Raw genomic sequence first — 14,728 nt, 5'->3', positions numbered from 1 at the left:
AAAACTTCGAACTCCATTCCATATCTACTTAAACGACATCAAACCTTAAGTGTGTCACCCTACGGTTCGCGAACTATGCAGACATGGTTGAGACTTCTCTCCGACCAATAACCAATAGTGGGATCTGGAGATCCATAATGGCTCCCACATATTCAACGATAACTTTAGTGATCGACTGAACCATTTACATACGATACCGATTCCCTTTGTCACGCGATATTTTACTTGTCCGAGGTTTGATCATCGGTATCTCTATACCTCGTTCGACCTCGTCTCATGACAAGTACTCTTTTCTCCTACCGTGATATGTCATCTCTTATGAACCATTCATATGCTTGCAAGCTAATTAGACGACATTCCACCGAGAGGGGCCAGAATATATCTATCCGTCATCGGGATGGACAAATCCCACTGTTGATCCATATGCCTCAACTCATACTTTCCGAATACCTAATCCCATCTTTATAACCACCCATTTACGCAGTGGTGTTTGATGTAATCAAAGTACCCTTCCGGCATAAGTGATTTACATGATCTCATGGTCGAAAGGACTAGGTAACTATGTATCAAAAGCTTATAGCAAATAGAACTTAATGACGTGATCTTATGCTACGCTTAATTGGGTGTGTCCATTACATCATTCACATAATGACATAACCTTGTTATTAATAACATCCAATGTTCATGATCATGAAACTATGATCATCTATTAATTAACAAGCTAGTTATACAAGAGGCTTACTAGGGACTCCTTGTTGTTTCCATAACACACATGTATCAATGTTTCGGTTAATACAATTATAGCATGGTATGTAAACATTATCATAAACACAAAGATATATAATAATAACCATTTTATTATTGCCTCTTGGGCATATCTCCAACACAAGCATCCCCAAGCTTAGTTCCTACTCGCCCTCGAGTAGGTAAACGATAACAAGGATAATTTCTGAAGTGACATGCTATCATAATCTTAATCAATACTATTGTAAAGCATATGAGATGAATGAAGTGATTCGAAGCAATGGTAAAGATAATGACTAAACAACTGAATCATATAGCAAAGACTTTTCATGAATAGTACTTTCAAGACAAGCATCAATAAGACTTGCATAGGAGTTAACTCATAAAGCAATAGATTCTTAGTAGAAAGTTTTGAAGCAACACAAAGGAAGATATAAGTTTCAACAGTTGCTTTCAACTTCAACATGTATATCTCATGGATAATTGTCAACGCAAAGTAATATGATGAATGCAAATAAGCAAATATGTAGGAATCAATGCACACAGTTGACACAAGTGTTTGCTTCTAAGATAGAAAGAAGTAGGTAAACTGACTCAACATAAAGTAAAAGAAAGGCCCTTCGCAGAGGGAAGCATGGATTACTATTTTTGTGCTAGAGCTTTTATTTTGAAAACACAGAAGCAATTTTGTCAACGGTAGTAATAATTCATATGTGTTATGCATAAGACATCCTATAAGTTGCAAGCCTCATGCATAAAATACCAATAGTGCTCGCACCTTGTCCTAATTAGCTTGGATTTACATGGATTATCATTGCATTACATATGTTTCAACCAAGTGTCACAAAGGGGTACCTCTATGCCGCCTGTACAAAGGTCCAAGGAGATAGATCGCATTTGATTTCTCGTTTTTGATAGATATCAACTAAGGACATCCATACCGGGACAACATAGAAAACAGATAATGGACTCCTCTTTAATGCATAAGCATTCAACAACAGATAATATTCTCATAAGAGATTGAGGATTAATGTACAAACTGAAACTTCCACCATGATTCATGGCTTTAGTTAGCGGCCCAATGTTCTTCTCTAACAATATGCATACTCAAACCATTTAATCATGATAAATCACCCTTACTTCAGACAAGACAAACATGCATAGCAACTCACATGATATTCAACAAAGGTGTAATAGTTGATGGCGTCCCCAGAAACATGGTTACCGCTCAACAAGCAACTTATAAGAAATAAGATACATAAGCTACATATTCTTTACCACAATAGTTTTTAAGCTATTTTCCCATGAGCTATGTATTGCAAAGAAAAGGGATGAAATTTTAAAGGTAGCACTCAAGTAATTTACTTTGGAATGGCAGAGAAATACCACATAGTAGGTAGGTATGGTGGACACAAATGGCATAGGTTTTGGCTCAAGGTTTTGGATGCACGAGAAGCATTCCCTCTCAGTAGAATGCTTTGGCTAGCAAGGTTGTTTGAAGCAAACACAAGTATGAACCGGTACAGCAAAACTTACATAAGAACATATTGCAAGCATTATAAGACTCTACACTGTCTTCCTTGTTGTTCAAACACTTCACCAGAAAATATCTAGACTTTAGAGAGACCAATCATGCAAACCAAATTTCAACAAGCTCTATGGTAGTTCTTCATTAATGGGTGCAAAGTACATGATGCAAGAGCTTAAACATGATCTATTTGAGCAAAACAATTGCCAAGTATCAAATTATTCAAGACAATATACCAATTACCACATGAAGCATTTTCTGTTTCCAACCAAATAACAATGAACGAAGCAGTTTCAACCTTCGCCATGAACATTAAAAGTAAAGCTAAGAACACCAGTGTTCATATGAACGAGCGGAGCGTGTCTCTCTCCCACACAAAGAATGCTATGATCCGATTTTATTCAAACAAAAACAAAAATAAAAACATACAGACGCTCCAAGTAAAGCACATAAGATGTGACGGAATAAAAATATAGTTTCACTAGAGGTGACCTGATAAGTTGTCGATGAAGAAGGGGATGCCTTGGGCATCCCCAAGCTTAGATGCTTGAGTCTTCTTGAAATATGCAGGGATGAACCACGGGGGCATCCCCAAGCTTAGACTTTTCACTCTTCTTGATCCTATTGTATCATCCTCCTCTCTTGACCCTTGAAAACTTCCTCCACACCAAACTCAAAACAAACTCATTAGAGGGTTAGTGCATAATCAAAAATTCACATATTCAGAGGTGACATAATCATTCTTAACACTTCTGGACATTGCTCAAAGCTAATGAAAGTTAATGAACAAAGAAATCCATCCAACATAGCAAAAGAGGCAATGTGAAATAAAAGGCAGAATCTGTCAAAACAGAACAGTCCGTAAAGACGAATTTTTTAGAGGCACTTAACTTGCTCAGATGAAAAAGCTCAAATTGAATGAAAGTTGCGTACATATCTGAGGATCACTCATGAAAATTGGCAGATTTTCTGAGTTACCTACAGAGAGGCCTACTCAAATTTGTGACAACAAGAAATCTGTTTCTGCGCAGTAATCCAAATCTAGTATCAACCTTACTATCAAAGTCTTTACTTGGCACAAAAATGCAATAAAATAAAGATAAGGAGAGGTTGCTACAGTAGTAACAACTTCCAAGACTCAAATATAAAACAAAAGTGCAGAAATAAAATAGTGGGTTGTCTCCCATAAGCGCTTTTCTTTAACGCCTTTCAGCTAGGCGCATAAAGTGTGAATCAAGTATTATCAAGAGATGAAGCATCAATATCATAACTTTCACAACTTGTCACAATAGGTATCTTAGATGCTCCATTATCTAAATTTCCCATAGTGGTACTAAGGGCTTTATCAATTTTAGGCTTATAATAGTTCTTTGGCTTAGGCACCTTAGAGACATACACGAACTTTTGCTCCTTACCCACATAAGCTTTCTCCTTAAACTTAAGAGAAGAAAAAGTTGAACCCAAGGTTCCCATAGCTTCTTCAAGTTCACTAATCCTATGGGTTTGATTATCATGAGTAGCACAAGTTTCTAAGATGGCAATTCTCTCATTAATTCCACTTAGAGATTTATCAAGTTTATCAGTGTTATCAAGTAATATTCCCAATTTAGTCTCAACACTTGGAAGATTTTTCTCTATGGCCTCCAACTTTTTCATGACATCTTCAAGAGAGATTTCAATTTTAGCTTCATTAACAGGTGGTATTCCAACTAGACTCTCAATAATGCAACTAGCTTCTAAAGCAGGAGTGCCTAGGAAATTACCTCCCGCAAGAGTATCAAGAACATACCTATTCCAGCTAGAGATACCAACATAAAAATTCCTGAGTAGGATAATAGTGGAGTGTTTTTTAGTGCACCTATGATGAGCATCACTAATCCTATACCAAGCATCTTTAAAACATTCTCCCCCTTGTTGCTTAAACGAACGAACTTCAACTTCAGGATTACTCATTTTAGCAATAATAAGGCAAACTAAATGAAGTAAGTAAATGCAAGTAACTAATTTTTTTGTGTTTTTGATATGGAGAACGCAAACAAGACAGTAAATAAAGTAAAGCAAGTAACTATTTTTTTTGTATTTTTGATATAGAAAGCAAACAAAGCAGAAAATAAAGTAAAGTAAAGCAAGACAATAACAAAGTAAAGAGATTGGATGTGGGAGACTCCCCTTGCAGCGTGTCTTGATCTCCCCGGCAACGGCGCCAGAAAAAGAGCTTGTTAACGCGTGAAGCACACGTCCGTTGGGAACCCCAAGAGGAAGGTGTGATGCGTACAACAGCAAATTTTCCCTCAGTAAGAAACCAAGATTATCGAACCAGTAGGAGATGAAGGCCACGTGAAGGTTGTTGGTGACGGAGTGTAGTGCGGCGCAACACCAGGGCTTCCGGCGCCAACGTGGAACCTGCACAACACAATCAAAATACTTTGCCCCAACTTAACAGTGAGGTTGTCAATCTCACCGGCTTGCTGTAAACAAAGGATTAAATGTATGGTGTGGAAAATGAGGTTTGTTTGCGAAGAACAGTAGAGAACAATGATTGCAGTAGATTGTATTCAGATGTAAAAGAATGGACCGAGGTCCACGGTTCACTAGTGGTGTCTCTCCAATAAGAAATAGCATGTTGGGTGAACAAATTATAGTTGGGCAATTGACAAATAGAGAGGGCATAACAATGCACATACATATCATGATGACTAATATGAGATTTACTTAGGGCATTACGACAAATTACATAGACCGCTATCCAGCATGCATCTATGCCTCAAAAGTCCACCTTCGGGTTAGCATCCGCACCCCTTCCAGTATTAAGTTGCAAACAACAGACGATTGCATTAAGTATGGTACGTAATGTAATCAACACAAATATCCTTAGACAAAGCATCGATGTTTTATCCCTAGTGGCAACAGCACATCCACAACCTTAGAACTTTCTGTCACTGTCCCAGATTCAATGGAGGCATGAACCCACTATCGAGCATAAATACTCCCTCTTGGAGTTACAAGTATCAACTTGGCCAGAGCCTCTACTAGCAACTGAGAGCATGCAAGATCATAAATAACACATACTCCCTCCGTTCCTTTCTATAATGCCTATTGTTTTTTAGCATTTGTTTCAGAATATAAGAGTAAGGCTATGTTTTTTTTTTGCAAAGAACCCCTTCCACCGATCAGGTCAAGTCCAGAAAATCTGGAAACCGATCTGATCATGTATTTCTGAGATCTGTTTTCAGTTTCCTATTTTGTCTGTGATATCGTTAGGGGGTTTTGTGTGAAAAAATGGCTCGCGCTAATTTCCGTGCCAAAAAACAATAGGCACTACAGAAAGGAACAGAGGGAGTATATGATAGATTGATAATCAACTTGACATAGTATTCCATATTCATCGGATCCCAACAAACACAACATGTAGCATTACAAATAGATGATCTTGATCATGATAGGCAACTCACAAGATCTAACATGATAGTACAATGAGGAGAAGACAACCATCTAGCTACTGCTATGGACCCATAGTCCAAGGATGAACTACTCACACATCAGTCCGGAGGCGATCATGGTGATGTAGAGTTCTCCGGGAGATGATTCCCCTCTCCGGCGGGGTGCCGGAGGCGATCTCCTGAATCCCCCGAGATGGGATTGGCGGCGACGGCGTCTCTGGAACTTTTTCCGTATCGTGGCTCTCGGTAATAGGGTTTTCGCGACGGAGAGTATAAGTAGGCGGAAGGGCAGAGTCGGAGGAGGCACGGGGGCCCCACACCATAGGGCGGCGCGGGCCCCCCTTGGCCGCGCGGCCCTGTGGTGTCGGCGCCTCGTGGCCCCACTTCGTATCCTCTTCGGTCTTCTGGAAGCTCCGTGGAAAAATAAGACCCTGGGCGTTCGTTTCGTCCAATTCCGAGAATATTTCCTGTGTAAGATTTCTGAAACCAAAAACAGCACAAAACAGGAACTGGCGCTTCGGCATCTTGTTAATAGGTTAGTGCTGGAAAATGCATATAAATGATGTAAAGTGTATATAAAACATGTGAGTATTGTCATAAAACTAGCATGGAACATAAGAAATTATAGATACGTTTGAGACGTATCACGGCCCAGCCGGCCGACCGGAAATGGAGCTGAGGAGGCCGGTGGCCTGTCCGGTCGGGCCGGCCTGCCAGCCGGGCGGGGCGCATGGGCCGCGCGGAGGAGTCAGGCCCAGGCGGGGCGAGCTGGGGGCGCCGACATGGATTCCGTTCTTCCGCACTTGAGCCAATCAGTTCTTCCCAATAGCCCTTTCTTGGGCTTGTTGGATTCCGCACTCGAAAACGCAATAGAAGATGCATGCGGATTCCGTTTTCGATGAACTTGGGCTTGTTGTAAAGCTAGCAACAAGCTCAAGAATCTCACACAGAGAAACACCAAGAAGCAATAAGAATATGCAAAGTATGCAAAGGATTGAGCTCCCTAAGACGATGTGATCAAGTTACTCAACCGAAAGCCCCTCTTAATAGTGCGGCTATCTATCCTATAATCCGGTCTCCCATCAACCACCTTGAGACCGGTAAAAGGAAAACCTATCAAGGTCATACCTTTGCCTTGCGCATCCCGCTTGATCTTGATGATAACTCTTCAATCTCTACACAAGCCGGAATGCCACAACTTGATCATTGTTGCTTTGTGAAGACTCACAAATGCTCCCCCATACACTATGATGGGAAAGCTTTATTGATGCACATCTTCACAAGTCCATTATCACCAAATAGACGGCAAGCTTCAAGCATGTGATCCACTTGAGATACTCAACTTGAACTTGCCCAACTCAACCTTGTATCTTCTCATACTCACATAAGATAGAGCATTGCTAATATTGAGTTCCACATAAGAACTCCATCTTTATTTCTTCTTCTTGATCATATCACATATATATCTTCAAACCGATGATCTTGATGCCAATACACAAGATGTATCTTTATTTACATGGTATCTATACTTGAATCCAACACATGGAATACAAGTAGAACCTATGGAATATTCCTTCATATAAACTCAATGAAAATATTAGTCTATAGGGATTGTCATTAATTATCAAAACCACACATAGGGGCAATGTACCCTTACAGGTATCATATTATGATACTACTCTCATCTCTCACCTCATTAATTGATGTGACACATCAGATTTTTGCCAACATGGCATGCATGATACTACTTATGATACTCCCACTGGGGCTAGTCTTAGTGGCTACAAGGTGGGGGCGCGGAGCTGGGGCTGGCCGCGCGCATGAGGCTAAAATGTCCCTCACGCACAAATGAAAACAGCCTGCAGTTTGCCCTCCCAGCCCCCAATAGTACAGGTTGAGGCTCGGATCTGAGCCAAACTTTTAAAAAAGTTTACGGGTTTAAAGGTACTGATCTACGCCATTTAGAGGCGCAAAACCGTAAAAAAAAAGTTATTATTATGCTTTGGCGATTTTAAGAGCACTAGTGATGCTCTACTTCTTTGTTCTAGGCGGCCGAGGTGGGTCTTTCCCAACACAACCTGGCGGCGTGATGACGCCCGCTTGAGCGAGATCTTTGTTTCTTCAGAAGCTTGGTGTCTCGGTTTTGTTGTCAGATACTACCTATGATCGGAATTAATTAACGCAGACTCTGTTGATCTAGTGCCGTTTCAGGTTTCATGTATGATGGATTTTGAATATTTAGACTCATTGGTGTGTGGTACCAGGTTTTCGTTCCACAGTGGATACTCGACAGCGAGTATTTACAACAGGTTTCTGTTAACTGCACCAACCCTTTCCTTCGTCGGCAAAAGTTATTTTTATTGTTGCAATGGAAAGGGGTGGAAGCCTAGTTGGAAGTTATGTATCTTGTTTGGTTGCTTGCAATTTCTGCATTCTGGCATAAACTAAGCCATTTTCTGAATTCTGGCATAAAGTGAAGTCTACTACTCCCTCCGGTTTCTTTTAAACGACTCTAATTTAGTACAACTTTATACTAAATTTAAGTCAATTAAAAGTGACTGAAGGGAGTATTTGGTTAACTGCTTTAGACTTTGGCTATAGCAAAACATGTGTTTGGTCGTGTGAAGACTTGCAGTTAAATCTGGAACTGGGTCGGCGTCCAAATTCAGAAACGCACATGTCTAACTAGTACCCACCCTAAGCTGGTTCATTCCATCTCCAGTCCACGCTGAGCTTTGAAGTATCCAAATCCATCCAAACCCATGTTGTTGTAGTACTGGACATCCAAGGTCTTGCGACGGCAAGCCGCAGGATGTTAAAGCTCAATCGCAAGCATGTGAAAGCTTAACCGCTAGCATATCTGGAGCATCAACCAGGGATCGGTAGATGGAACATAGCAAAACAAGAACTTTTCAACTGAACTCAAGTCTGTAGATTACACTGCATACGGACATACAGATGGTGAGTTTTCGATAAATGGTGACTCAAGTTACATGATAATACTGGACTATAATTTTCTGTACAGCCATCATCTAAACACCAGTGAGAAATGACATGCACAGCAAATGCACCATTATGGTTAAAATTCCCAAACACCATCTTTGCTCTCCTGCAGTTTCAGAAAACTAGCTATCAATTAGTGAAATAATAAGCCTCTGCCTCTGTTGCCAAGCAGAAGAAGCATCAAACAAATTAGCTGAAATATTATGATCATGTAAATCATGGAATTTGAGGGATTCCCACCCCCCATGTTGCGCCCCTTTGGCGGCCTGGGGGCCGAAGCCCTAGCTGCCGCTAGGCCCTCCCCTGCTCGCCTCCCCTGCCGCCGCTGCCACCAACTCCTGCCGCGGTGGTGGCGGGCCCTGTTCCTGAAGAGATGGGGTCCTCTGGCTGTTTCCTGCGTGGGCGACGGCCCATGGCGGCTGCTGGCAGCAGCGTCCGGCGTGGCCATGGTAGACGGTGCGGTGGTCGGAGTTGGAGGTGGTTCAACCTGCTGCTCAGCGCTCCTCCAGTTCGTGGTATTGCAGGATGCTTGCGCAGCGACCAGACGTGGTCTCAGTGGCTGCCATCGATCAATCTGTAGCGGATGTGGGTGCTTCTGCTGCTTCCACGCGCTGGTGGCTGCTGTTGGGAGGTTGCTCCTGCCGGCGCTCATGGAGGAGCCATCCGTCTTCTATCTCGTGATGTCTCCGCGTGATGCGGCTGCTGCTCCCAAGATCGAGACTCCTCGAGTTTTGTTGCCTCCAATTCTGGTTCTCTTGTGGCGAAGCAAGTGATGGCCTCTGCGCGGTGATGACGTGGTTGCGGCGTCGGGGGTGTGCGGGCCAGTGGCTGCACAGGCTGGCTCTGGCTGGTAGCGTGGGGATAGTGGTCCTTAAGCTTCGGCCGAAAGTCTGCCAGTCCAATGCTGGCCGGCGGTGCAGTCTCGACTGTGGTTGCTGTTCCGCTTCTTGGAGGTGCCGCTGTGGAGTCTCCTCGACCTCTTCCAGCGTCGGCTCGAGCTCTTTGGATGAAAACCTAGACAAGATGGGCCAGGCGACGAGCGTCGTTCTCACGTCGCTTTCCTCCTTGGAGGCGTCATCTTGAAGACATTGATCCCATCCGTGCTTCTTGATGGGTTTGACGCACGCAACATTGCGGCTGGCAGGTGTCCGACAGGCAATGCAGGGTTTCCACGTGGTGGCTTGCGTGGCAAGGACGATGGTGACAAGTGATGGTTTGGTTGCGGCAAGATCTTGTTAGTCGGCTTCTTGTTTCGGCGTGTCCAACTCGCCTTCCTGCTGGACTTCCCTGTTGTGAAGTCGGAGCTGCTGAATCGGGTGGCGAGTGGCAACGAAGATCTTCATGACCGAACTTGGGGAATAGTAGTCTCTTACGGTAGTATGCACACAGACTAGATATCCAAACACTTAATCTAATGCCGTGTCATCCTTTGACTGCCATGAATGAGTGCCTAGCTATGACTCTGAGTGTGGAACTAAAAGCAACCATGTATAGGCTTTACTGAACACCAAAGATAAGTTTGCTAGTTCCTGATTGTTATTCTCAAGGCTCTGACCCTTATTCAAATGGCAAGACAAAAGGGTGCTGCTACACATATACGCTATGAAGAACCTGCTGGCTAAATCAATACAGATATACTACGTGCTGACCATTGTGATCACATAGAACTGACCAGCATGTGATCATGTAAGCTTTCAGATCATATTGCCATCTCAACATAGATATAACATGTAGTTTTTCCAGCGTCTGCCCATAAGAACAGTACAAGGAACTTCATACCCACGAGTAGTTTTAGTAATACACAAGAGAGTGGACTGACTTAACAAAGGGACTGATCAGCTTAATAGCATGTGACAAAGTTGGTTGAGCACAAGTAGCATCTAACAAGTGGAATAAAATGATGATCTAACGAAGAAGTATCTAGAAAACAGACCTGTGTCCTTTTTCTGAGCATAAATCTATGGCTGAAACCCGTGGAGTCAATCTATGAATGAGAAATAGATAACATTAACAACAGCATGTGAAAACCTTAATTCAAAAAAGGCAATATCATCGCTATTTACCATCATCAGTGTCGTCGTCGTCGTCGTCGTCGTCATCAGACAAGTATTCTTTTAGCCAATCTTTTGAGCATATTAGTCCTTCAGCTGTTTCTGGGTTTAGAGAACTGCCATGTTTATCAATTATCATGCTGGCTATACTAAATGTTGATTCAGAAGCCACAGATGATAATGGAATAGCCAGAAAGTCCCGAGCCATCTTGGCTAGTACAGGATAATTCTCTGCGTTTCTTTTCCACCACTTCAACACGTCAACAGTTTCACCTTCACTAAGAGGAACCAATGAATCTTCTAGATAAATATCAACCTCTGACCTTCTAGAGTGATTAGGGCGATATTGTTGTTTGAACAAAGCAAATCCCAACTCTAATTTGCGCTTTCCTGTTAGCGTTGAGGGCATATTTGCAGACCCTCCCACCTCATGTGATGAATTAATGTTGCTTCCTTGTGAAGAACTTTGCACCATGCATTCGTAATACTCGTAATATTCTTTAAACCACTTACGAACATCAGTTACTCTCTGTTCAGCCACCTCTTCTCCATATGCTTCGGTCCAACAAAACTTCAGAAGAGCTATTTTGTACCGTGGATTCAATAAGGATGCAACCAGAAGAACTTTGTTAGGTTGATCCCAGTATTTATCAAACTTTGCCTTCATATCTTTGCACAACTCCTTCAAAAAATCATCTGATGTATATTTGTCATCAACGAGTAGTTCTCGAATTCCCCAAATCTCTTCTAAGTATCTATGTGCTGTTGGGAATTTATGCATGGACAAAACCTTTGTTGCATCAGCAAAGTTCTTTAGGAAGTTGCAAACTCTCTCAGCTAGGCTCCATTCTTCAACTGTAGGTCCTTGAATGTTTTGAACATCAGCATAGCTAGTGAGGGCCGCCTTAAACTTCAAAGCTTCTTCAAGCATGCTATATGTAGAGTTCCATCTTCTGGGAACATCTAATTTCAATCTTTTCTTAGGTTCATGGCCAGACATTTCTGGAAGTAAGTTAAAAGTCTGCAAGCGAGGTCCGGATGAGTTTACATGTTTAACAACATCCCTTACAGGCTCTGTTGCATCCTTGATAGTATCCATTCCATCTTGGACAACTAAGTTCAAGATGTGTGTCGTGCATTTCACATGGAGATCTTCGCCTCCAAAGGGCTTGTCTGTCCAAAGTTTGGCCTTTAACTTATTCACCGCAGCAGTATTTGATGTGGCATTATCCAGAGTAAAAGCAAAAGCTTTGTTAGACAAGTCCCAATCATAGAGACAATCCATAATAGTACTATGGATTGCAGTAGCGTTGTGAGGATATGGGACACTTCTAAAACTGATTGTATGCATGTGCAGATTGAATTCATCATCGATATAATGTGCAGTCAAGCAAATGTATCCAAGTTCTTGGATTGATGTCCACATATCAGTTGTAAAACTAACATGAGAGCCAGAATTAGCCAAGCTGTTTTCAATCTTTTTCTTCTCTTCGTCATACACAGCAAGACAATCCTTTTTGAGAGTTTTTCGACCATGAACATGAAGACTTGGGTGTGCTGACTTCATCATTTTCTTGAAAAAAACATTTTCAATCTTTCTGAAAGCAATATTTGCACTGATCCAGAACTTAGTCATGAAGTCCCTTGTCACAGCTGGATCCACCACAAAACGTGCATCTACAATTGGGTCACTCACGGGAAATACAGTTGGATCCACCACAAAACGTGCATCTACAACGGGGTCACTCACCGGAAATATTGCATTGCGATCAATATCTGATGGGAACTCGTGGCATCCGGCCAAGATATGGCGCTTAAAGTGTGACACGCCAATCCCTTGATGATATGACAATTTGGACTGACAATAAATGCAGATAGCTTTTCCTTCCTCAGGTAACTCCTTGAAAAATTCCCAAACTCTAGATCTTTTCTTGCTTCTGCGATTGGTAAGCTGCGTTACATCATCCACTCCACCAAGTTGCAATTGCTCTGCAGTTTGACTATTCGACATTTTGACAATTGGAGTATTACTACTGAATATCAGCAACTTAAGCTGCTCCAAGTGAGATGGCACAACTGCAGTAAAAAGATTTCAAAATAATAAGTCCAATCAGAGCATTACTATTGATATCAGAAAATAAAAGTAACCCAAGCAAGAGGTGAACACCCGCCATGGGGGAGAGCGCGCTGGTCCAACACCTAGAGCAAGCCGTCAGTGGTTGCAAAACTGTGAACAACAAATTTGGTAGTACTCAACTAACCTAGTCACCGTTGCTTGCAAAATCTAACATATTTAACAAAAACCGTATTGACCAGCCATACCGCATTTAGAATCCCAAGATTTCATTATTAGTTGATTAAAAGAAGAGACGACTCGTAATTTTCCTCGTAGCTGTCATAATTTCAGATAATTACAAGAAAAGGAAAATACGCCGTTATACTAGCACAACTAGGACAATCTGCTATCAAGACTCCGGTGACGGATAAATGAAGGATTGCATGTAACCTGCACTAAGCAGGCGCATATTTCCGCAAACTATATGGTCATTTAAGCAAAGTCCCAGAATCTTATCAAGACAAATATACAAATATCGGGTCAACGTGGACAAAGAATGGTATATCATCCATTGGATTCTCCAGCATTGCAGGAGCATATCGGGTCAACATGGTACCCAAGTACTAGAAATATGTATGTCCCTAAGAACCATCTGATATATCAGTCAACATGCTCAGTTTTAGTACTTTCTAACTGCATCTTCATTGTGCACAACAGTAGTACAGAGCAACGTGTAATCTGCCTGAATGGGGAAGGTTCGTATTGTAAACTGATATTCCCTCCGTTCTTATTTAATTGACTTTGATTATAACCACAGCTAGTTCATTTGCTTTACATCCATGCGTCAATTAAATCCGTACAGAGGTAGTAGGACCCAAGTGCTATAATCCAAGAGAGAGGTAGAGGAAGGAGAAGGTCACCTTCAGCTAGGGGTAGGGACGGGCGTCCAGGGTGTGCAGGCGGAGGTGGAGAGGCTCGTCGGAGTCCGGATGGAGGCGACGGCGGACTGGTCTAGAGAAGGAGGTGGCGGGTGCTCTTCAGGCGCCGTTGGCTTCTACGGATATGGGAGTGCGGCGTAGTCGGGGAAGGCAGGTCCGGGTCGCCATCAACGTCGATTCGGCCGGCGAGCTGCGAGGATAGGGTGGCCGCCGGCGGGCAGGGAGAGAGGGCGGCGGTGGAGGGGGTTGCCGGTGCCGGCGAGCGGCGAGGGAGGAGGCGCAGAGCAGATCGATAGGGAGCAGCTTCGTGTGTGTTGCGTCGTGTCGAGGTCCAGTGGGATTCTGGACTGTCCAAATGTGAGGTCCATAGGTATCCACTGTTATTGAACCGGATGTCCAGTTTATGTCCAAGTCCAACGAAGCCCAGTTCAGTATAGTTGGGTCCTTTTTTAAAAGTTCAAAGCCAATGGATTTTAGAAATCCAGTTCCAAATTTACATACAGTGTGATAACCTCCTTTGTTTAGGTCATGGTCCGCAGAGATTGCAGCAGTACAAAGAAACCAAAAGTAATAAAAATTACAAATATGTTATTAGACCACCTAGGGACAACTAAAGACACTAGCGTGAGCCTAAGGCGCGCCGCCGTCCTTGCCCCTCCATCATCGGACCCGGGTAAAGCTTATCGTGGTGGAGCTTGTTATACTAGACAAACATGAAATTGTCGTGCTAAGACCCTAAAAGACCAGCGCACCAAAGCAACAACCATCGCTAAGGATCACAACCATAGATCGGAAGAGATTGACCTAAAACCACAACGGCGAACATGAAAAACCAATCAGATCCTAGTAGATAAGCTGGACATACAACTCCACGGGCCCTACTCTGATGCTAGACGCACCATCAGAGCGAGGATAGGGCGGGAATGACCTTATTCGGATTTCAGGATGTAACCACCACCTCACCATCT

At 42.7% G+C, this 14,728-nt stretch overlaps 1 protein-coding gene across 2 annotated transcripts; it reads right to left on the bottom strand.

Annotated features, from left to right (window-relative positions):
• Positions 1-8,601: 8,601 nt before the first annotated feature.
• On the bottom strand, positions 8,602-14,125 carry LOC127308196 (zinc finger BED domain-containing protein RICESLEEPER 2). Of its 2 annotated transcripts, none has more exons than XR_007856343.1 (4): positions 13,743-14,125; positions 10,779-12,842; positions 8,956-10,699; positions 8,602-8,821 (listed from the first exon to the last, which is right to left on the bottom strand). XR_007856343.1 is itself a non-coding variant. In XM_051338952.2 (4 exons), exons 2-3 carry the CDS (start codon positions 12,775-12,777, stop codon positions 10,695-10,697), a joined length of 2,004 nt encoding a protein of 667 aa, XP_051194912.1. In that variant the 5' UTR covers positions 12,778-12,842; positions 13,743-14,124; the 3' UTR covers positions 8,602-8,821; positions 10,649-10,694. The 2 variants fall into 2 exon arrangements, 1 of the variants encoding a protein (XP_051194912.1); XM_051338952.2 differs by having other exon boundaries at positions 10,649-10,699; positions 13,743-14,124.
• Between the last annotated feature and the right edge of the window lie 603 nt (positions 14,126-14,728).

This window comes from Lolium perenne, chromosome 6, assembly GCF_019359855.2.
Source record: "Lolium perenne isolate Kyuss_39 chromosome 6, Kyuss_2.0, whole genome shotgun sequence".
NCBI lineage: Eukaryota > Viridiplantae > Streptophyta > Magnoliopsida > Poales > Poaceae > Lolium > Lolium perenne.
This window is presented reverse-complemented; position numbering and strand designations above follow the sequence as displayed.